This window comes from Dipodomys merriami, unplaced genomic scaffold, assembly GCF_024711535.1.
Source record: "Dipodomys merriami isolate MVZ:Mamm:240054 unplaced genomic scaffold, mDipMer1.0.p SCAF_21, whole genome shotgun sequence".
Lineage (NCBI taxonomy): Eukaryota > Metazoa > Chordata > Mammalia > Rodentia > Heteromyidae > Dipodomys > Dipodomys merriami.
In genome coordinates this window covers 28,401,512-28,425,025 of record NW_027203493.1, presented here as the reverse complement: position 1 = coordinate 28,425,025, position 23,514 = coordinate 28,401,512, and the positions used below count along the sequence as shown (strand labels likewise).

Below are 23,514 nucleotides of genomic sequence, written 5' to 3'. Positions count from 1 at the left end.
CACACTAGGGGGACATTGTCAGTTTACAGGCAAATGCCACTTGTAGAAAGGGAAGTCTTGAGTGGTGGGGAATATACCATTGGTAGAGTTGCTATACATTTTTGGGGTTGTGCTATAGTAGATTCAAGTTTCATGTCTGTTCAAAGATTTTTCAAACTTTTTTTCTTTTGCTATGCTAAGGATCAAAACCAATACCTTTCACATGCTAAGAATGTGTTCTGCCACAGAGCTATATCCCTAGTCCCAAACTAGAGTCTTACAGAGATCCCTTAAGGGATGTAGCAAAGGGAGGAGAGGATTGAAAGTCTTAAGGACCTTTTGTGTGTGTGTATGTACTGGTCCTAGTGTTTGAACTCAGTTCCTGGAGGCTGTCCTTTAGCTTTCTTAGATCAAGGCTAGCACTCTACCACTTGAGCCACACCTCTACTTCTGCTTTTTGGTGGTTAAATGGAGATAAAGGTCTCACAGACTTTTCTTTCCTCAGGCTGGCTTTGAACCACGATCCTTAGATTTCAGCCTCCTGAGTAGCTAGGGTTACAGGTGTGAGCCAGCAGTGTCCATCCCAAGACCTATTATTTCAGGTCCAGCATTTTTTTCTTTTAAGGAATCCACTGAAAAATATATTTGAAATCATAAGCTAGGTGCCAAATCCCTTTTATTTTGGATAGTGAACTTCCTGGGCCCTATAAGGACAAAACCCTCATCCTTTCAAACTCCAGAATGCTGAACATAAGGCCTACTGTGTGAAGAAAAGGAGGGAGCAGGATGGGGGGAAAGATCAAGTCAGTAAGACTTGCCCCCCATGCTCTTGAGAGGAAGGGATGGATACATTATGCTTTAACTCATGAAGTCCCTTCTCTTGTGGGTGGGTTTGGAGACTGGTCTGTCCTATACGTGTTTGTCCACATGATGCCCATTTTAAACAGAAAAAGAAAAGGGTGAACTTGGTGAATTTACTGCCCTATTCCTAGAACGTTTGCATTAACACAAACCAGCAGACACCCTGAACTATAGGGGCCCATACCGAGGACAAAGAAGCCATACATCACAACATCTGATGTCTGGGCTGGAACTCACATAAGGTGCTTTGATTTCTTCTGCAGATTTTCCATGATTGATGCTAGCAATGATGTCTGAAACATCAAAGTAAATGTTCATTTAGTGTTACTTTTGCTGCTGGGGGCTAGGAAAACTCCAAATTGTTTCAGTTATCACACAGAAACTGAAATGGCCTTGGGGCCCTCAATCTGGGTTGACTGTGTGTGTGGGGCTAAGAATTGCCATTTATTCAGTATTATTTATCAGGCATTGGGGCAGGCATGTCCATATAGGATTTCACTTAAGCCTCACAATCTTGGTAGGTAAAAAGTCAGACATAGAGGTATGATCACATGATCACATGGACGGTTATTGGTGCTTTCAGGGCCCTGGGTCGATGTGCTTTAGGGACCAACCAGAATTAAGTGGCCAAAGATCTGTCTGTGGAATGAAAGCTGGAAAGCTCCTCCAGTGCCTCCTGGCCTAGTTCCATTACATAGATCAGCAGCTACTCTGGTGGTGTCATCATCTCAGTGCCAGACACTTAGTGGAACACTTGAGAGTTAGAGCAATAGGATATTGTCCTTACTCCATAAGAAGGCACCTGTAATTGGTTCTAAAATGGCCTGTAGCCATAGAGACTAAAGCAGTGGGAGCAATACCACTAGAGTGTGATGAGAGAGAAACAGAGAATGAGGGAGGCTTGTTGGGATTTTATCATGAGGATCAGAAGAAATCTAGGAGGGAAGTTAAATAAAAGAGAGCAAGGCAGATCAGCTTTGCATTTAGAGGTTTATGGCTAATTGTGAAGACAGTTATGAAGACAGTAGCCTGTGTGGGAAAGAATAAAATAGCTCCTGCTACAGTCACATATGTGAACAAATATGCAAGAGGAAGGATCCCCTTTGGTCTTCTCCATTTGTACCTTCCACCTGCTCTTGTCCTAGGCCAGTATTTTTCATTTGTGATAGATGAGTCTGGTTTAGGCTTGATGAGCAGTATTTTTTTGTGTGTGCCAGTCCTGGGGTTTGAACCCATAGTCTCAATTCTGTTCCTGAACTTTTTACGCAAGACTAGCACCCCACCAATTTAGAGTTCCACTTCCAACTTTTTGGTGGTTGAGTAGAGATAAGTATTTCATAGACTTTGCTGCTTGGAGTGGCTTTGAACCTCAATCTTCAGATCTCAGCATACTGAATAGTGAACAGTATCTTTAAAAAGTGATCTAGGTCCACCAAAGGTTGCAAATCACAGATTATCAAAGGGGTCAGACATTTCCACATCTTAGGGGCCAGGAACATGACATAACTGAGAGGATAGAAGAGAGGTAAGAATATTTGCACCACTTGATGGCAAATTTCAGAATGGTGCCATGGGCTGGGATATGTAGCTCCGTGGCAAAGCACTTGCCTAACAAGTGCCATGTCCTGGGTTTGAAACAAGAAAAGAATGGTGCCAGTAAATGAAGAGAGTTGACTGATGGCCCACAAGACTCTTTATTTTGTGCCTCTGTTGCCTCTCCCACGTGGTCCCCATGCCAGCCCTGGTGGCTCCCTCACCATAGACAGTGTGCAGCTTCTGGGATCCTTGTCTAGCTCATTCTCCACCAGTATGCTGTACTCGCCAGGTAGGTATGACAAGGGTGCACACACTGCTGGTAGTGTTGTTACCAGAATTTGGAGTTAGCTGTGATGTTGACATCACCTTTGTACAGGGTCACAGTGGGCCATGGGTTCCCAAGGAAGGCACAAATCATGGTGTAGTCCTGGCCATGGAGCACTGTGTGTGGCTTGTGTGGTGTCAAGAAGCAGGGTACATGGCACCAGTCTTTATGCTGGTAGAGCTTCTGTGTGGTACTCAGGTCCTCAACTGCCAAGTGGGATAATGCAGGATGTGAGTGTCCCCAAAGGCCCTTACCTGCCACCCATGCGTGGCACCCAGGAGACCCAGTCTTAAGAATACCAAAGACTTGGACCAGATTCTTAAGAGCTAGTGATGCTGGAGGCTCTAACATTATATGCTTCCCCAGGATTTCCCCCAACTCTTCTGAATGTCCATACCACTCTGGGGGTCCACTGCAATCTAAGCTGGCTTCACAGGTGTTTACACTTTCTAGAGCCTAGGAGCCTAGGTGTCTGTCCAGTACTAACTTCGCAGACCTTTACAGCTGTTTACCCTGGCCTTTAACTTCTCCAGACTTCCTGTGCCAGTTCAGCTTCCAGAGTATACATTTAACCCTTCATTTTCTTATAATATCTCTATCCTTAACCCATCCTTTCCAGGATTCTCAGACTTCATTCTGGCTTGCTGGCCAGAGTCCCAGCCCTCACCCCCATTATCACCTAATTCCTCCTGGTCCCTATGTCATCTCAGCTCCTAAGGTTTTCTCCCTCCATGTTAAGTATTACCCCTAAGATTTTGTGTGTATGTGTGCCAATACTGGGGCTTGGACTCAGGGCTTAGCAGTCTTCATTAGCATTTTCTGCTCAAGGGTGCCTGGGGTAAGCTTGAACTTGGCCTGGTCACTGTCTTTTAGCTTTGTTGCTCAAGGCTAGTGCTCTGCCACCGAACCACAGAGCCACTTCTGATGGTTTATTGGAGATATGAGTCTCACAGACTGTGAGACTGTGACCCTCAGATCTCAGCCTCCTGTATAGCTAGGACTATAGGTATAGATAGGAGCCACCGGTGCTTGGCTTAAGATACTGTTTTTGCTAAGCTTCCCCAACATCTACATTCCAAGTGTCTCAGATGTTAAAACTTCTGTCTTGAGGGTTCCCTGAGTTTAGCTCAACTCTTTTGTTCCCTTCTGTGACTCCCATCATCTCCTCTATCAGGGCTCCCAGACATAACCCAAACCTTGTTTCCTACTCACTCTGGTCCTTATTGATGAGCCAGGTATTTTTGGAGTCCAGTGGGTCACTGTCACCAATTTCATTGTGAGCCACCACTCTGAAGTAGTACTTCCTTCCAGGGATCAGCCCTGTTACCGTGTACTTGTTAAAGACATGCTCTTGCCACTCTGAACCAGATGGGGCTGCTTGCATCTCACTTTAAATGACATAGTGGGTATCCTCCTCCTTCATATCAGAGCTGTGGTTCCAGGTCAGGGTCACTGTATTAGGGACTTCCTCATATAGCTTCAAGTCTGTAGGAGGCTGGGGGAAATTTAGGACATTTAGATGATCTGTCAGTGACCCTTAGGGTAGATGTATTGTACCCCTAACCACAGCCACAGCCTGATTAAACAGGGGGATACTACTTTTCTTGGAATCTCAGATAGCAGAAGTGCTGGAATCAGAAAGCTCTGTTTCTGAAATATCACTTGGCCATGCAGTAGTTCTGTGACTCTTGGGCAAGATATATGTGAGACTCATGTTCCTCATTTGAAAAACGAAGACTAACAGGGATCACTCATAAGAATAATGTCTTCTTTTTGCCAGTCCTGGGGCTTGAGCTCGGGGCCTGGTCTCTGTCCCTGAGCTTCTTTTGCTCAAGGCTAGCACTCTACCTTGTGGAGCCACAGCTCCACTTCTGTTTCTTTTTTTTTTTTTTTTTTTTTTTTTTTTCTGTGAATGTGGTACTAAGGAATTGAACCCAGGGCTTCATGAATGCAGTCACATTCCCAGCCCTAAAAGGTCATTCTTTTTCTTGGGGATTTAGAACTTTTTTTTTTTTTTTTCCAAAAATGGGGTGAACTTTTGCATCATTTTCTCTGTGCTCACCAGATAAGAACTGAACCAGATAAGAAGCTGTTTCGAGGACTCAGTTCTAGTTCAATGTTTTCTGGGCTTCAAGCCTTTGAGAAAGAGAAAACAAAACAAAAACCAATCCTTTTCCTTTTTCCCTCTTTACGAAGGCTGATAAAGCCTGGCCTTGAGGTGGTACTGTACTGGGAAGTTGTGCTTAGGTTACTAAGTAGTGGAGAACTGCATTTTGGAGGAAGTCCTAGGAAACGTCTGGAGGGCACTGCTCATTGGCTGTACATGTCACATGCATGTGGATGTCATAGTGTGCCTATCTAAACGCATTCTGCAGCAGGGTTCGATACCTCCTGAGTCAGAGCACTTGGTACAGTAGTACCAAATGATGAGGAACTGGGATTAGTTCTTGTCTTTGGTGATTGTCTCCCCACCCTTGGTGGTGATGCCATCTTTCTGCCGAGTCATGTCAAGTGGTGGTGAGCCCTGGCATCGTGACAGCAGAGGACACCAGAGATCATTCAGATGATATCTGAAGAGAAGGCACTTTCCTATTTTCAAGGAGTCTGCTGTTGGTTGTAGTGCCAGGAATCTGGCAAAGGACAGTCCAAGACAGAGATTCTGATGGTTATAACAGCCATCTTTGTCATACAGAGGGTCTGTGGGGGCCAAGAGCAGGAATAACTTACAGAGAAGGCTGCATGGATGCAGAGGGCTGTTCCTGCACGCACCACCATGTGACTCTTCAGCCGGGCACTTTGGTCAAGTTTGGGAGTGGCTGAGAAGGGAGACAATGAGGTAAGGGCATGGAATTCTCTTTTAAGCAGACTCAGCTTTAAGCTTCCCCTCTACCACCTTCCCCAACTTCCCTTTTTCAGCTCCACTACAAGCTATACATCTAATGACCCCGAAACATTGTGAAATGTTTTTCTCTTCTGTCTTTCTCTACTAGTATAGAAGATCTTAGAAGACTAGTCCTATGTCTTAAGTGTTTTTGTATGCCCAACACTTCCTTTGGCACACCGAGGATACTGTAGGCACACAACTTTTTTTTTTTTAATCAATGGTGTCCTTGGGGTTTCTTCTCCTAGCTCTCTCACAAGACATTTGACTTTTTCTTGAGCATAGCATTACCTATTTTTTCCCTGTTAGATGAGTCCCCAGTGTATCCTCACCTGGTGGTGGTATGGCATGGACTCTTTCCTCTAACTCCTCAGGCTCCCCGACCCCAGCCCTGATGCAGAAGTATTTCTGCTGCTTGTAGAGGCCACCTACTGTGTAGCAGGTGCTTGAGATGGGGATCCTTGTGCACTTGGACCATTCCTTGCTGTCTTCAGCACACATCTCAAAGATGTAGCCAGAGGGTAGGTCACCTGTAGGCTCCCACCATCCCAGTGAGAGGCTTAAGATAGAGGTATCAGACACATGCAGGCCCTACACCAGGCCTGGGGGTTCTGGGAGAGCACAGACATTCAGTCAACAATGTCTGAATTCATTCACTCACCTCATGTCCATTTCTCAAACTTGATTCTCTCTCTCTCTCTCCTGACTTTGCCCTCCCTCCTTCCCTCCCTTCCCCCTCTTTTCCTTCCTTCCTCCCTCTCTTCCCTTCCTTCCTTCCTTCCTTCTTCCTTCCTTTCTTCATTTTTTTCATTATTTTTCATTACTAGGGTTTGAACACAGGGCCTCACACTTGCTAGATTGGTGCTATACTACTAGAGCTATGCCTCTAACCCTGCATTTGCTAGTTTTTTTAATTTTTTGCCAATTTTGGGGCTTGAACTCAGGGCCTGGGCACTATCCCTGAGCTTTTTCTCAAGGCTAGCACTCTACCACTTAAGCCACAGCGCTACTTCCAGCTTTTTCTGTTTATGTGGTTCTGAGGAATCGAACCCAGGACTTATGCATGTAAGGCAAGCACTTTACCACTAAGCCACATTCTCAGCTCTGGTAGTTATTTTGGAGATGGAGTTTAGCAAATTTTTCTGCCCAGGGTTGGCCTTGAATTACAGTCTTTTAGATTTCAGTCTCCTGAGTACACTTTGTACTTTGAACCCTCACTTTCACTACCACCTCCAATTCCCATAGGTAATATCCTCAATACCCAACCTTGCATACTCCACAACCTCCAAATTTGATTACTGACTTGCCAATTCATTCTTAAATACTCCAAATTCAAGGTCACCTACTTATTCAGACCTCTTATGTTCAAAATCCTACCCTTTAACCAAGTCATCTCACCACATCTCTTTATAGGTAGCACCTCCACTCCATTTCTTAAATTCAAGACTTTCTCAACTAATTACTCAACAGTCCCATTCAATCTTCAACATGCCTCTACTACCTCACCTAACCAGAAATACTTGAAACCGTACAAACTTTTTCTAGCCTTCTCCTTCACCATTCTTGATGCTCTATCTTTGTTTGCAAGCTTTCTCTTGTGTGGAAATCCTGTCTTTTTATGAGGTTGGTTGTTTCCAGGGAGTGGAGACTGATCCTTCCTGTCAGACTTTCCAAGCAAAGAATTTCTCTCTCAACTTTGAAAAGGCTAATTCTACTATGTGCTGGAGCCTGGCAGCCTTGTACTCACTAATAGGATCTTTGGCCACCACTGATTTGGATGGCATACTGGAGTGTCCAGGGCCTGCCTTATTCACAGTTATAACTAGGAATTCTTACTCTGTGTCTTCCAGGAGACCATCCACAGTATACTTGGAACCTGAGACAGAAAGATGAGATAAGGGTACCCAAGGGGTGTAAATTATGGAAGAAGAGCACCCCCCCCCAGGATGCTGTTAAAAAACTAAAAGAGTTTGGAAGGGATAGAGTGTGTTCCGAGCAGCAATGGGCCCACTCAGCAAGACTTCCTGGGCCTCTATCCCTAGGATCTTACCTTGGATGAGGTCCTTGTTAAATGGTACCCGTAAAGTTACTGCCTTTCTGCATTTTAGAATATAGCCAAGCACTGGCGATCCCTCATCCTGGTTAGGGGCATTCTGTGCCATGGTCAGTTTCTTTGGTCACATCAGTTACTTAAAGCTAGGAAGCAAGACTAGGAGGTTCTAGGGAGGACATAAAGAGGGCAAGGGTTGGGGAGGGGGAATGAAGACAGTGCCTCACCTCATGTTGACCTCTGCTCACACCTAAAGAAAAGTTAATGATTTTTAAAAAACTTTTTGCAGATAAACATTAAGTGGGGAGTAAAAAACTCATCATTAAAAATTAGTATCTGGGGGGCCGGGAAGGTGGTTTAGTGGTAGAGTGCTTGACTGGCATGCATGAAGCCCTGGGTTCGATTCCTCAGTACCACATAAACAGAAAAGGCCATAAGTGTTAGTCTGGCTCAAGTGGTAGAGTACTAGCCTTGAGCAAAAGAAGCTCAGGGACAGTGCCCAGGCCCTGAGTTCAAGCCCCGGTACTAGCAACAAACAAACAAAACAAAACAAAACAAAACCCTACCACAAAACCCCCCAAACTAGTATCTGGGTTCTATTCCTAAATATTCCAGTTCAATTGGCTTGGTTTAGTGGGCAGGCATCAACATTTATTAAAGACCCCAGGATGATTCTAATGTGTAGGCAAGAGTAAGGAAGATTACTGACTTAAACCTTCAACCGGTGTGACACCCATCCCCCCCCCCCCCCCCAGCTCTCAATTTACTATCTTGACACACTGAGGTGCAGAAATCAGTTGGGAGGGTTGTAGCAAGTAATTAATTAACAATCATAATTAAAATGCTGATATTGTCAGGGGTTTTCTTTAGAACACAGGAGAATGGTTTCAAGGTTATTATCCTTAAAGTAACACCATGCTCTCTTAGATTCCAGGCTGATTACTGGAATGGAGAAAGAAGGGGAGTTAGTTTCTGGAATTGTGCACTTCTGGGTGTGCCTATGAGGGTGTGTTTTATATGTGATCTGATTGGAAAAAGTTGGAATTCCTGCATGCACATGGTTTTCTGTTCTTCCTCTACACCATTTATCTCGTGAGACAGATTGAGAAGAACCTATGGAATTCCCTGCAGTGTTCATCACTGGCTAAAAGCCTCTGTTCTGACCCCTCTGTTCTTCCCGGTGAGCAATAGGCAGCCTTACTGACCTATAGGATTTCCCACAAACACTTCATCAGTCTCCAGTGGGTCACTCACACCTTAATTGCCTGCCAGGATATGGAACTGGTAGGCTTTCCCCTATTCCACTTTGTTGATGGAGAAGTTGGCGACTTGCCATCCACTCTCCAATCTTAACCCAGCACTTCTTGCCAACTGCCCTTTGTTCCACTATAACTGTGTCACAGGACGTCCTCCATTGTCCTTTGGGGCTTTCCATTTCATGTGTACACATTACCCATGAGCTCCAGGAATTCTACTCGGCCCTGGGGAGGCTATAGACAGAGAATAACTTTACAATGAGACAAAGGATTAGAAGGCCTTGGCCCACTCACCAGAGATCTGGCCAGATTGGGCAGAACTGTATTCTGAGCTTTCCTTTCCTGTGTCCATTACCCCTCCTTCAAAGACTTGCCCAGAGACTTTGATCCTTGTCCCTCTGATGCTCCTGCCTGCCTAGGAACAGGTTGGGACCCTGCTTTAGCTGGGTCATTGTCCTCTTCTAGACAAATTGTCATCTTCTGAACTTCTGGAACACCATTGCTTTCTGGTATCATAGTCAACCCTATGTTATAATTATTCATCTTCCAGATTTATCCCTTTTGGGCTGAGAGACTGCTAGGAACTTCATCTCTATGTCCCCAACATGGAAAAAATGGAGGAGATGCTCATTCATGCTGCTAAACTCAATTAAAAATCCTTAACATCCACAGCATAGTGAAAATGCAGGTGGAGGAGGTGGTGGTGCTTCTGTGTGTGTGTGTGATGAATATATTAAGTTCACTAGGAGGGCTAGTTCCTCCTCTTCATATTCTGACCACTTCTAGATTCCATTCTGACCCCCTAATCCAGATTTCATATTATTTTTAATCCTAAACCCTCTCACTTCCTACTCCATTTCATATTATTTCCCACATACTTCAGCATACAATTTTACCTCTTCTCCTAAATCTCAAATCTTTTTCATCTCATTTCCATATCTCCAACAATGTCCTCATCATCCAGCTAATAATAACACTTAAGTGACATATTGGAAGATCTACTTGGGTATGCACTTGCAAATCATTGGAAATGAGTAGGGGGAAAAACCCACCTTGTTCCAATTGGAAAACAGGTTTATAGTGGTTCATTTGACCCAGGTCACTGAGGAAATTAGTGGACTTCTGGTTGCGAAGCCAGCACTTCAATCCTGTTCCCAGAAACTCTAGCTCTGTCTGAGGCCTCCTTTCCACCTGCTACCTGAGTGCTGGGTGCTGGGTATCCTCAACTCTGCCCTGCCTTGCTGTCACCCAGCACATTGAGATGCAGTGTAGCGATGGCTGTGCCATGGTCATTCTTGAGCTTGAGCATGATCAGGCCACTGTCTTCAATGCAGTTTGAGAAGGTGAGCAATGACTAGTCTTCTCCACACTCCATGGACAACATGTGCTCCTCCTCCTCTGTCACCTCCATGCCATACTTGTACCATGTCACTTTGGGCAGTGTCCTTGCCTGGAAGGTCATCTTGATGTAAGCTGTGTGGCCCACCTACAGGGTCACAGGGTGCACAACTAGTGCCTCCAGGATTGATGGGTCGATGCTGAGAGGATCTGCAGGGGATGGCATCAAAAAAGCCTTGCCTACCAGGGGTAAGAGGAGCCCTTGAGGAAGGGAGAGGCCATGAGAAGGTTTCACTGAGCTTTGTCTACCTTGAGTGGACAGTACTTGCAATGAGTACTGAGGCTTCACTCTCTGCATCCTTGGCCTGGAATGTCTACTTGCCTTCATGTTCTGGGCCCATACTGGCACCACACCTGCTTCATGATCTGAATGCCTGGCAAGTCTGTGATCTGCAGACAAGGGGCAAATGTGAGTGCAAGTGTGGGCCAGCCTGAACTTCTCCTTCCCGCTCCTGGCCCCTGCCTCAGACCTTCTTTTTATTTTATTTTATTTTATTTGAGAACATACTGTACAGAGGGGGTACAATTGCATGGGCAGGATAATGCATACATTTCTTACCAAGCATTGCAGCCTCCTCCTTTGTTTACCCTTCACCTCCCTTCCCAGCCTCCCCCCTCCCCCCCACCGCCTCAGACCTTCTTGCTACATCTGTCAGCCATGCACCCTCCACCTTCTCATCATTAAGCACTACACATACTCAGTGGGGCTCCCAGTGGCTGCGTGCACATTGGACATTCCATCCTTCACTGTGGTGAGACACTCCAGGGAGAAAGAGAGGCTGGGGTTGGGTCAGGGTGTTGGGGCAGAAGGGTAGGTAGTGGGATTGTGGGGTAAACAAGTGGTTTGGCAATGGTCAGTAGGTGATTTTCAGATGGTCAGTGGGAGGACTGGAGCAAGTAGGAGGTAAGTATTGGGGAAAGGCTTGTGGCTTGGGATATGCTACCAAGAATACTGGGAGATGGTAAACATGGAGTTGATGAGTGGAGGATGGTCAGCTGGGACTTAGGATATCCTGATGATAAAGGGGACTAGATAGTAGGGAATGCAGTTTGGTTCTTTGTAGAACTGGGATGTTTAGTTGTTGTTATGCTGGTCTGTATGATACCCAGAGTCACTGGAGTTGAGGGTGGTCAGGGTCAGTGGAAAATAATTATGATTAAGGAGTAGGGGATAGTCAAGACCAAGTGGTTTGGGATAGTTGGGGTTGCAAGGGATGCTCAGAATCTAGAAGTAAAAGACAAGTCAGGGAAACTGGAATAGAGTATTGATTGGATGGTGAGGATGATCAAAGTCTAATAAGAGGTTTAGATGCTCAGGATATGGGAGATTAGGGATGGTTAGGATTTGGGAAGATATGAACGGTCATTTTGGGAAGATGTAAGTTGGTTATATTTTGGTGGAAGGTTGGAGCCAGGAGAGATGTATTCAGTGTCCAATGTAAGGAATGCTAGTGTCAAGCAGAGTGGCTCATTTGGATCAACAATGAGAATGGCACTGCTGCATATTCAGTAGGGTCCCCGTCCTTCATGGCTACCACAGTGTATTCGCCACCATCACTGAGCTGTGCATCCTCAATGACCAGCTCTGCTTGTTTGCCCTCATGATTCATGCTGTACTTAGAGCCACATGTCAGCAACTTTCTACCTTTCTTCCACTGCAATGTCACATACTTGGAGGTCAGCTCACACTTGAGGCATGCATGGCTCCTCTGACATGTGCATTTTTGAGGTTGCTTTTGAGGTTGCTTAGAAATCTGATAGGAATGCTTGTAGCCAGACAGACAAGCACTTCAATCTGCTCTCAAACCTGTATACTCTCTTCTTACATTTCCATGGATCCCTAGTCTTATTTTTTTTTGCCAGTCCTGGGGCTTGAACTCAGGGCCTGGGCACTGTCTCTGAGCTTCTTTTGCTCAAGGCTAGCACTCTACTATTTGAGCCACAGAGCCACTTCTGGCTTTTTCTGTTTATGTGGTACTGAGGAATTGAATTCAGGGCATCATGCATGCTAGGCAAGCACTCTACCTCTAAGCCACATTCCCAACCCACCTACTCTTCTTTTTGACCAAAGAAAACATTAGAACTTGAGACACTGAATTCATTTGAAGTACACAGTAAGGACAGTCCTAGTTCTGTCTTTCACTTGCTAGTTGACTTTATACAACGCATGCACCTGAACCTCGGTTTCCTCACATGTTAAACAGGACAATGTTTATATCACTACAGTTAATATTTCTGAAGTCATACTTGCCTTGTTGGTATGGTATCCAGATTTTTGTATATGCTATTACCTCTGCTGATGTCTCTTCTCTTTCCCCTTCTGGAAAGCTGAAGTGGTTTAGTTCTTGGTAAAGCTAAGCCTCACCTCATCATATCATAGTTGACATCTAGTGGTACCCCATCCTTGGGATCCCATAGTTTCTATGTCTCTCTCCTCCATCACAGCGATAATGACTGCATGTGACAGATTTCAGTAGTGATTTGTGTGTGGGTGATATTGTTGATTGGTATATCCACCATCCATACAAATCTCCAAACTATTTAAAATATTGGAGAGAAAGTAGTCAAGAATAACATAGTCTTGTTGTAATATATGATACTAGAGCCTCAAAGTCTAATAATTTCTTGTGCCATGTCCTCCCAGTTGATGATAAGACTCTAGTGTGTTTTTATTCATGGCTTAAGAACTGTTGATTTTTTTGTTTGTTTTTGTCAGTTGTGGGACTTGAACTCAGGGCCTAGGCTCTGTCCTTGAGGTTTTATTGTTCAAGGCTATCACTCTTCCACTCTGAGTCACAGTTCCATTTCTGGTTTTCTGGTGATTAATTGGAGTTAAGAGTCTCACGGACTTTCCTGTCTGGACTGGCTTTGAATGGTGATCGTCCTGAGTAGCTAGGATTACAATCATACGCCATCAGTGCCTGGCAAGAACTCTTACTATAATTTCATTTTCATGTCTTCCATTACTACTAGAGTAAGAGTTTTAGAGGAGCACCTTCTAGTACCCATCACAGGGCCTTGCAAAGAGGAAATGGTTGGATGGATGAGTGGATAACCATATGAAGGTTGTGGTGGCATGAAACCTGCCCCTCAGACACCTACCTAATTAGTCACTGGTCAGTAATAGTGAACTGAGCCTTTTGCTCCAGGTCTCCTGCCTGAGCAGAGTACTTACCAATGTTACTGAGTCTGGCATCTTTAATCTTAAGCATATGAGTCAGACCATCTTCAGACACTGAGATGTCATTCTTGTCACCCCTCTTCAGCTCCTGCCCGTTGAACCTCCACATAGAGTTGGAGAGGTAGACCTCAAACACAGCTGTCTGGCACTCTGTCACCCTCACTGGCTTCATCCCTCCTAAGCACTTCGGTGGCTCATCTGCGGCAAAGAGGGGAGGTGGGTGGTGAAGGGGCATAGAGATCCTGGGGTCCATGACTTCCTATAGACCACAGTTGGGGGAAAGCATTCTTTCTTTCCTTCCACTTGTGAACTCTTCTTCTCAGGAGTTCCCATTCACAGTCTGCCCTTCAGTAATGTTAACAGCGATTTAAAAACCCCAGTTATTTAGTTTAGATACATGATAGCCATTATTCTTGCCAATTTGCACTTATTAATTCATCCAATTCTCATCTAGGGAGACTTTCATTGTGATTTCCCATTTTATAGACAGGGGAAATTGAAGCAAGGAAGTTAAACAACGTACCCTAAACTCAATAGCTCATAATTGACAGAAGCTGCGGTTTGAACCCCAGTAGTCTAGCTAGAGTCTGTCCCCTTAGACCACTATGCTACTCTATTCAATGACACTTAGCTGCCAGTCTTCTTCCATTTAATTAACTTCTATACCCAGGTCGTCCTTTTGTGCATAGCCCCACAGTCTTCTCTCTCCGATATGTATTTCTGTGGGATCCTCCCTGGCCATTCCTGTATCCTGATGTTCCTCTCTTCTTCCATGTCTCCTTTCATACCCAACACTGTGAGCTGTGCACTCATCCATTTGTCACCCATGGCCAGGCTGTAGGTGCTGGCATCATTCATATTGACATTGGTAATCACCAGCATGTACTTGGTGCCCACCTGCTTCACATCGTACTTGCCAATGGAGTACTGGATCCTCAGTGGCTCAGTATCCTGTCTCATGGAACAAATAGGTAAGCTGATGAGGAAAGTAGGAGGAGACATCTAGAGCTCCTGGTTCCTCAAAGCCAGGCTGAGCTGAAGGATGCTTATCCTTCTCTCAAAACATTATCCATGGTCCCTACAATGTTACTAGCTTCATATCCAGCTTGGTGGGAATCCGAATCTCTGTTTCCCCACAAGACCCAGACTTTCAATATGTGTGAATTCAAAAGATGCCCTTTCATAAAGGCACAGATCTTTAGTGAGTTCTGGAACTATTTGATCTGGCTTTTCAGTTTAAAGGTGGGTACTTTGAGGCACAGAAAGAGGAAACAACTAAAAAATAAAACCCAGGCTGTACTTGTAATTCCAGCTGCTTGGAAGGTGGAGATCAGGAAACTCATGGTTTGAGGCAAGCCTGGGCCAAAGGTAGCAAGACTCCATCTCATTCAAGAAGCCAGGCCTAGTGGCATGTGCCTAAAGTTCCAACTAAGATGGAGACCATAGCTAGGAGAATTGCAGTCTGAGTCCAGCCCAGGAAAAAACATAAGACCCTGCCTGAAAGGTAACTAAAAGCAAAAAAGGGCTGGAGGTATAGCTCAAGTGGTAGAGTACTTGAAAAAAATCCCTGAATTCAAGCCCAGTACTGCCCAAAACAAAACAAAAATCAATGAAGACCAATTTTCAGCCCCTTTTGACCATCTTCTGGATGGGTGGGAGAGAGACCCTGGCTTCTGGATGATGAGAGGGTCAGGGAAGACATGACATTGCCAGAGTGAGTCTAGACTAGGTGTTTCTGTACCTTGATCCATAGCATCCTGACATTGGGGTCCTTCAGCTCCATGATACAGTCAAAAACTACTGTGGTATCAGTCTTCCAGGGGTTTCAGAATCCAGATGCCGTGAGAGATTATTTTCACAAGTGTTAAGGGTTCAACACAAAATTACAAGCGTTAGTAGTATCTGGAGCCTGCTCAGGCTGTGTTCACAATCCTTGTCAACACCTGTAGATGACTGCAAGAAAGTACTAGGTTTATTTGGAAATACCCTCTCCAACTCATGGATCACCTGGAAGATTTAGAACAAGAAGATGATAAAGGAACCATTATTCAAAAAACAGCGACTGCATATCTGAACCCACTGCGTAGATGATGTAACTGTATTATCAATTCACTTGAGTTGGTTGAATGAATGAATAAATAACAGTTGGAAAACAAATGAGAGAAGTATAAGTTTGAACTTTCAAACAAGGAAATTGAAACTTATAGATACCCCTGTTTACATAACTAAAAACAGTGAAACTGGGATTTGAACTCAGGTCTGCCTGACTCCTCTATGTAAGAATATTAGTAAGTCTATGTAAGAATATTAGGTAGTAGTGAAAAGAGGAGACAGAGGATGACAAGGTCTCTTCCTGCTCTTGCAGCAGACTGAATGCCTCTGAGTATATTTGTGCAAGTCTGGGGATGCACACAGGTGAAGCCCAGCTCCCAGCCTGCAGGCCTCTGCTCCCTGAAGAGCAGAGGCCTGCTTCCACATTTTTCTTCATTCCTTTGAGCTTCTTCAGCAGCCCCCAGAAGTCAATCAGTGAAACCATGATTTCTGCAGACCTTTCCAAAGTCCTTCTTGAGCACCTTGGACAAAATCTCTAGCATCTCTTTCTCATCTGTTATTTTCTGCTGCTTCTTAGGAGTGGGAGGAGCTCTGGGAGAGGGGAGAGGCGGGGTAGGAGAAGACCAAGCTTGTATTCAGTCCTTCCCTGACCTTAGACACCCTTCCCTTCTCTATGGATTCTTGGAGCTCAGGTCTCTGTTGTAGAATCTCTCTGTGAGAGATTCTAGCTTCGGGTGGGAGACAGAACCCTGAGCATGGGACCTCTACGGCTCACCTCTTCTTTAACATTTTCTTGAGATCTAGTTTTTCTTGACCTGAAGACAGAAGACCATAGTCAGATATAGGAAGTCTGGTTCCTAAAAGGCCAGGACGAGGGGGCTGGCTTAACCTCTGTCACCAGCAAGGACACAGGATAGATGACACCTGCATAGTTATTACTTACAGTGCACTTGTAGTAGTCAGAGTCATCTGAGGTCAGTGGTTCCAGCTGGATCAGGATCAGACCATTAGTGGGGGAAGGGGTGGGAACTACACAAGACGTTCTATGAGGTGGGAACAAAGAGCAGAACTAAATGTTGGATATATGTGTGGAAGGCTGGGTAGTCTGTGATGGGAGGTGCCAGGTAGCAGCCAGTGTAAGTATGCATGTTCGTCTACAGATCCCAATAACAATAACATAGTCTGCTTCATGATGAGACTCTCCCTCTTGGCTATGAACTACTAGAGGGTGAGCATTTTCTGAGTTGTAACACTTATCTGCAGTCTTTGGCATTTTGTGATTTAAACAATATACTCCTTTGTACCAGGCACTGGGATGAGTGCCAGAGGAAATGGGTGAATGAGATCGACTTCATGCCTCTCTGTGTGAGGATCAGAGCTGAGTGGGCTCTAGGAAGCCATTGCTCTCCGAATGCCGGAGCTTGTGTTAGAGGTCGCCTGCAGGGAGACTCTAGGACAGCTTGTGCATAGCCGAGGGTCAGGGATGGGACTCTGGAAGAGAACCAACTTCTGGCCTTGGGGGAGAAGGGCAACCTTTGTCTTTCTCACTGAGAAGTGGGGGCAGGACCCGAGGAATGATATGGACAAGAGCAGTACCAGGACTGAGCCTTCCAGTGACCTATCCTCCCTTTTCTCAAAGAACCTGAAACCAAGTTACAGTTAGGTAGCAGCTCTCAGGACATAGCTCAAAAGATGGTTACCTGTAAGGACAATCAGCCCTTGGCAGGACTCTTCTGGAAGGCCTAGTACCCTAAATACACTCTCCTACTCTCCCTTGGCAAGACTGTTCGGGGTACTCTGGGCTATGCTATGATCAGTCTAGTCCCTGCCTATGTCTGAATACTACTCCAAGGCTAAGTCGCTCCTCACTAAGGCCCCACCTCTTTCTAGCATTTTCTTCTTTAGTTCTCACCTTCTGGACCCCCCAAACCCTCCCGCCCTTGGCTTCCATTTGGCCTCCCCGTGCCTTCTCCAGGCTTGGGCAACAGATAACTTTGGTCATCAGTTGGTTCTGGCAACTTGGGGTCTCTGAGCTAGCCTCCTCCTATTCTGCTGCAATGCCAAGGCCATGACAATCTCTTTATTGTCTGCCTTTGTTTTGTTTTGGGTAGCCGTGGAGGCGCTCTAGTCCAAGAAAGTGCTGGACAGTCCACTCCTGGGCCTCCCACCTGGTGAGGCAGCTGGACCTGGGGATCAGGCCATACCTTCAGCACGTGTTCCTTGTTAATGCTGTCGTAGCCTATCTTGGGTGACTCCCTGACGGGGAGGCCACTCTCCCTCTTCCAGGAGACATTGGGTTTGGGGTTTCCTTGAATTCGGGCTTGGAACACAGCTTTATCCCCTGTGGTGGCCAAGGAATACATGTTCGTCCCTTAGCCTGCAGGCTGGACGCTCTGCCCACTCCCTGTGTCCTCCCAGGGATTTGCACCTGGACCCAGGCAGGGGTGGGACCTTCAGTTTGTATCTGTGTATTGGGGGACATCAGGGTGGGAATGGAAGAATCAAAAACACAAGAATCCCAGGGAGAGGACACACTTCTCTGGCGAGGTGATCAGGTAAGATTTCTCCATGAATTCAGGAACATTCTTGCCTGCAGGGATGTTGGAACGTCAAGTCACCAAGCTGAAGAACTCCACCGTGCTCGGGGACTTCCTTGTTACTACTTCCTCTGTGGGTCAAGTGAGAGGTCAGAATGGGTCCCAGATGGGTGCGCAGCCTGGTGAATGGAGGGTGACGCATCCTTACTTAAGGAATGCTGGAGCCTGAGAGACAATGAATCCTTGAAAGGACCTGAAGAGTTGAAGTCCCTTCAGGGAGGGACACAACCCAGTCCTATTATAAACTCAAAAGGTTACTTCCCTTTTGAGATTTTCTCTGTCTCTTGGGTTTTCTTTCCTGGAAGTCTTAGTACCCTCCAGCATAAAGATGGGCCAGCTGAGCTCTGTTCTAGACTTTCTCCATGCCATTCTGGAGGCCCAGCATTCCTTGGCTTTGGAAATGGTGATTCTTTGGAAAGGACACATTCCCACTCCAGTGGAGCTATAAATGGAAATTTCCTTACGTGTGTGTGTGTGTGTGTGTGTGTGTGTGTGTGTGTGTGTGTGTGTGTGTGTGTGTGTGTGTGTGTGTGTGTGTGTGTGTGTGTGTGTGTGCGCGTGCTGGGGAATCAAACCTAAGGCCTTAGTAAATACTTTACCAGTAAGCTGTACCCCAGCCCCCAAGGGCATAACCATGTAATTTTATATTTGAAAAACAAAACCCACTTTTTTGTAGTATAAACTAAAGAGAATCTTCTTGGCTGTTGAGTTATTAATGACTAACAATTACTCTGATTCATAGAACACTGTCCTTGTATCACAAACTGGGCTAGGCACACACCACAGATTGTTTTATCTAATCAGCACAGCACTCCAGTGAGGCAGGTGATCGTATTTTTGTCTGCAGATGTCTTTTTTCCTGTTTTTTAAAATTATATATTTTATTTATTTATTTTTTAATTATATATTTTAAATATAATTTTATTGTTACAATTAAGGTCTTGTACAGAGGGGTTATCCTTCCTTTTTCTGCAGGTGTCCTTTATTTGACTTACACAATGCATACACAAAAGAGTAGGCTTACATCTGACAGAGAAAGATTTTATATCAAAGTTTCAATTGTGTTTTCAACACTGGACTTGTTTTTCAGTGTTGAATGGAAAGTGGAAATGAGCTGTGGGCTGCACCTTTAGACAGGGTCTTCACTCTTACCCTGCATTCATATTTCCTGTCTGAGCTCTGTGCTCAGTGTTTTTTTAAATCTGGCTGCACCTTGGAATCCCAGGCGAGCTTAAACATTCCAGATTTAAAGAGAAGAGAGGATACAGTAAAGAATTCAGTGTATAGCCTACAAAAGCTAGGGAAGGGCTGGGAGCTGAGAATGAAGAAGGGTGACATTGGTCAAGATGCATTATATTCATACACTGCTTTGTTAACTGGCAACTCCTCTGTACAAATACTTCAAAGATAATAAAAACTTTCTGCTTTAATGGTCTGGGGTTAGACTAAGATATTGTCATTTTCCATCCCACCCCTGCTTCTACACTGAGCTGACTCCAATATGCAGCTAAGCAATGAGGCTAAGAATCACTGGTATAATCACTTGAATTCACAATGTCTGGTCTAGACTGTAGACCCTGAGTCTCAGCTGTGCCGTTTGCTCTGACTCTCTGGCCAGAAGTTGGTGGTGTAGTGTTAATCTGGTGACATTGTATACGAAGGACTCTGAGGAACTCTGTTCTTCTGGGATGTTGAAGGGAGAGGCAATGATTGTAAAATGGATATTCAAAACCCTGGCCCCTATCCATCTTTTAATAACTTGCCACTAGAGACATGACTAAAACAGTATACTCTGTTCTGAGACTCTTTCTCAGCTCTCCCTGGGATTTGCCCTCCTCTAATTTTGACCTCCAAGAAGTAAAAGCCTGGGAGCTTATGTCATTTGTTTGCATGTTCATTCTGTCTTTACTGGTGGCCAAGTCACCCATTTCTTAAGAGAAGCAGGGTCAACATTACTCATAGTAGATGAGGTAAAATGGTCCTACTTTCAGCTTGCTTGAAATCCATGCAGTCCAGGTGCCTCTGGTTCCAAACACTTTAAGCAATTAAGAGTCCTTCACAAACACCATGTGATTGGTTTTTCCCAATCTGTTTTCCTAGAAATGTGATCTGTGAGTAAACATCAATCTGGGTGAAGTGCAATCAAACCCCATGTTGGAAGTACAAGGTTGGGAGGGATTTGCTGTTGATATTCCGTGGCAAAGACCAAGGCTATGCAAGTTGGGGGCTGTAGAGGAAGAAAGGAGGCCCTTTCCCCAACCCTCCTCCCCTGCCACATCCATTCCACTTGCCTCCCACGATCTTGGTTGTTTGGGAGAAGGTCTGCAGGTGGGTGGTGGAGCGGGAGAACTCCATGGACACATGCTTCTGTACCATCTGCTGGTGAATGGTTGTCATGGTGACAGCAGGTTTGTGCACTCACCTGTTTAGACCAGGGAGAGGATGAGGACATGAATGATAAGGAATTAAGAGGGACATTCAGAGGTGTGCATGCACACATATGCACGTGCCTGTGTATGTGTGCACAGGGGAGATAGGAGTACAGAGCAAATGGCAGAAGAGCAGTCAGGCAGCACCAGGCCTACACTTTCTGGGCCATCATTTGTTTAATCCCAATCTCCCTTTATCCTATGAGTTACAAGGACCAGTGGGCCTGTTCCCTCATGGAGTAACCTGAAACCACTCCAAGTTCTGGGAAGGGAAGAATATAGGGATTCAACTTAATTTACCCAACCAGGCAAAAGCCCCCAGGAAGCTGAGAACGCCTGCTGGGCCTACGGAAACAGTGCTGCATAGTTCACCAGAAGGGACTGAAGTCCCACCTAAAGAAGAACTTCCTGCCTAAGCTGTGCTGGCGTGGCTCTTAGAAGGAAGCTATGGATCTTCTTCCTGAGCTCTGGCACTGGTGGAATGCTAAGAAAGATGACAATGCATTTCCACAATGCTGAATTCACCGCAGAGGTGACTTGGTAAAGACAGGAGTTTAATTTTTAATTCTTATATTTTTCGGAATCAGTAACTGAATACATTGAAACAATATAAATATCTTTCCATTCCTAAGTCCCCCATTTCCCAAGTCTCCCCAACAGGTGGCAATGTGTAATCTCCAGCTCTTTCTAGAATCCCTTCACTCAGACATGGACATATGCTCTTGTCCATGTCCTCATTTTGCATATCAGGCTACCTGTTATTACACTGTTCTGTCCCTTTCTTTTTTCATTTACTGTGTCTTGGAAATCTTGCATTGTGGTATGTAAAGGTTTTCTTATTCTTGTTAACAGCCCATTTCCGTGAATGGATGTAGCTGTTGTCACCTTTATTAACAAGTACAATATGTTTTTTTTTTTTTTTTGGTGCTGGTCCTGATCCTGAAACTTAGGTTCTAGGTGCTGTCCCTGAGCTTTATTGCTCAAAGTTAGTACTCTGTCACTTGAGCCACAGCTCCACATCCAGTTTCATTTTTCTTCTGGTGGTAAATTAAAAAGCCTCATGGATTTACCTGCCCTGGCTGGCTTTGAACTGAGATCCTCAGATCTCAGCCTCCTGAGTAAGTAGGATTACAGGCACAAGCCACTGGTGCCTGGCTTAAGCACAGTTTTTAAACCCCTAGTTTATAGATGAGAAAACTGATATCCATTTGAATGGATCTGTACAAGTTCACTTAGGACAGATTCCTAGCTTCTTGACCCTCAGTCTAGTTCCCTTCCAGGGAAACAAGTCTTACTTTTGAGCCAGGTGATTTTAAAAAACCCTCCCCTACTCCTACTCTATACATTTCCCTGGGCTGCTTCTACTGCTGGATTCTGAGACCAGTTTTCTATCCCAGCTCCTGCTCTCATCCCTTGTCCTCTTCTGGGCTAGAAGGTACCAGACTATGCCCCTTTCCAAAGGAAAGAGGGAAAAGGAAGTCTTTTACCTTCTGCACTGACCATCAATTTCCAACACTTGAACGTCATGTCCACTGCTTTCTTGCACCAACTGTTGGGGGTACTGAGAGCCATCAGTTCCTTAGATGGCTGCCCCCCCCCCCCCACTGGGGGAGATCCCTTACTCAGGCTCTTAACTTCAGCCAGATGGCACACTGTTTCGGGGGTGGGAAATGTAGGAGGGAAGCTAGCTGGATCCAAGGCTGGAAAAAATGGTAAGGACCAGATGGGAGGCAGGCTGGTGGTGGCTGGTCCAGTGGCATTTCTTTCCTGTGCCCTGTGGTCAGGGTTTGCCTTGCATTTCTGATGGGTGGGAACTCTCTGGGCTATGAGGGTAGAGGCAACGTCCTCCTGTGCATTAGAACCGACAGGGTTTGGGACTAGAGTTGGTATTGAGAGTAGGCACGTCAGGAAGGGTCTAGCAGATCTGACACTTTGCACCCAAAGAAGGGACATTGTTCACATTGCAGTGTATGTGTGGGACATACACAGCTGGAGTGGCCTTATGGGGTCGCCCTGGTGGAGGAGAGGAGAATCTTAACTCTCCTCTCCTCATTCCACAGCCCCAACGCTGGAATCTGGGTACAAGGGCCATTCTGCTGGAGAGGTATCTCTATGAGACCTCTGGGCTGCTTCAGCTGCATCTGTTCTTTTCTCATTATCTGTGACATAACCTGTATGCCTGGACCCTTGGTCTGGGTTGTAAGATTCTGGTGTCTTGTAAGGACCAGCTGGCAGGTCACCCTTTGATTACCCCACCCCCATTCCTGCCCTGGGGTGACCTCCATCCCTGAGTAGTGGTGTCACAGCTACTTTTGTTCCATCCCAAGGGGCAGAGGATAAGAATAGAGCAGGTGTGTCTGAGAATGGCTTAGGATCTCTGATTCCTTGGTCTCCTGGGAAGGGCTACTTTTTAAGCTCAGGCCTTACAAGGGAAACTGATAGGCTGTACAGCTGCTTTTGGGACCTGTGAGGCGAACATGGGGTAAGTGGAGTGGTCAACAGGAAGGAACCTGAGTGTGACTTGAATGGAAGGGATTCCATCAGCCTTGGCCTCTCTGGACTAACTTGTTGGAGCTTGTGAACCTCCCACCCCCAGCCACGTTGCCTTTCCTGGAAGCTTTCTGTGCTGATTTTTGAGCTTCCCTATGGCTCAGGGCACCTCAGTGGTCTGGGACTAAGAGTGTTGAGAATCCTTGCAGAATGGATTTACAAGTTTGCAAATCTGGATTCTTCTTATTTTCCCAATCTGCACAGGGGCACCAGTGAGTATGAGGGAGGGGTGTGTGTGTGTGTGTGTGTGTGTGTGTGTGTGTGTGTGTGTGTGTGTGTGTGTGTGTGTGTGTGTGTGCGCGCGCACGCGCGCGTGCAGGAGCATGTGTGCATGGACTGGGAAGAACAGCCCAAAGCCTTGAGGTACAGGAAGGCAAAGAGTAAAGGGAAGAGATAAATTACTAACTCAGGAGACCGAG

At 45.6% G+C, this 23,514-nt stretch overlaps 1 protein-coding gene across 1 annotated transcript; it reads right to left on the bottom strand.

Annotated features, from left to right (window-relative positions):
- Window positions 1-1,073: 1,073 nt before the first annotated feature.
- Window positions 1,074-20,513, bottom strand: Igsf22 (immunoglobulin superfamily member 22). Its single transcript, XM_070031775.1, is given in 37 exon segments — window positions 1,074-1,133; window positions 2,245-2,263; window positions 2,605-2,664; window positions 2,666-2,706; window positions 2,708-2,907; window positions 3,914-4,225; window positions 5,025-5,090; window positions 5,093-5,225; window positions 5,429-5,517; window positions 5,915-6,193; window positions 7,330-7,458; window positions 7,633-7,751; window positions 7,753-7,801; window positions 8,838-8,971; window positions 8,973-9,024; window positions 9,027-9,083; window positions 9,086-9,122; window positions 10,051-10,061; window positions 10,137-10,436; window positions 10,552-10,639; window positions 10,641-10,684; window positions 10,933-10,983; window positions 10,986-11,045; window positions 11,357-11,381; window positions 11,783-12,007; window positions 12,010-12,052; window positions 13,401-13,665; window positions 14,256-14,418; window positions 15,209-15,280; window positions 15,355-15,474; window positions 15,743-15,991; window positions 15,993-16,110; window positions 16,295-16,336; window positions 16,410-16,507; window positions 17,724-17,860; window positions 18,053-18,187; window positions 20,408-20,513. Coding segments are annotated over 37 exon segments (4,188 nt in total).
- Window positions 20,514-23,514: the final 3,001 nt, after the last annotated feature.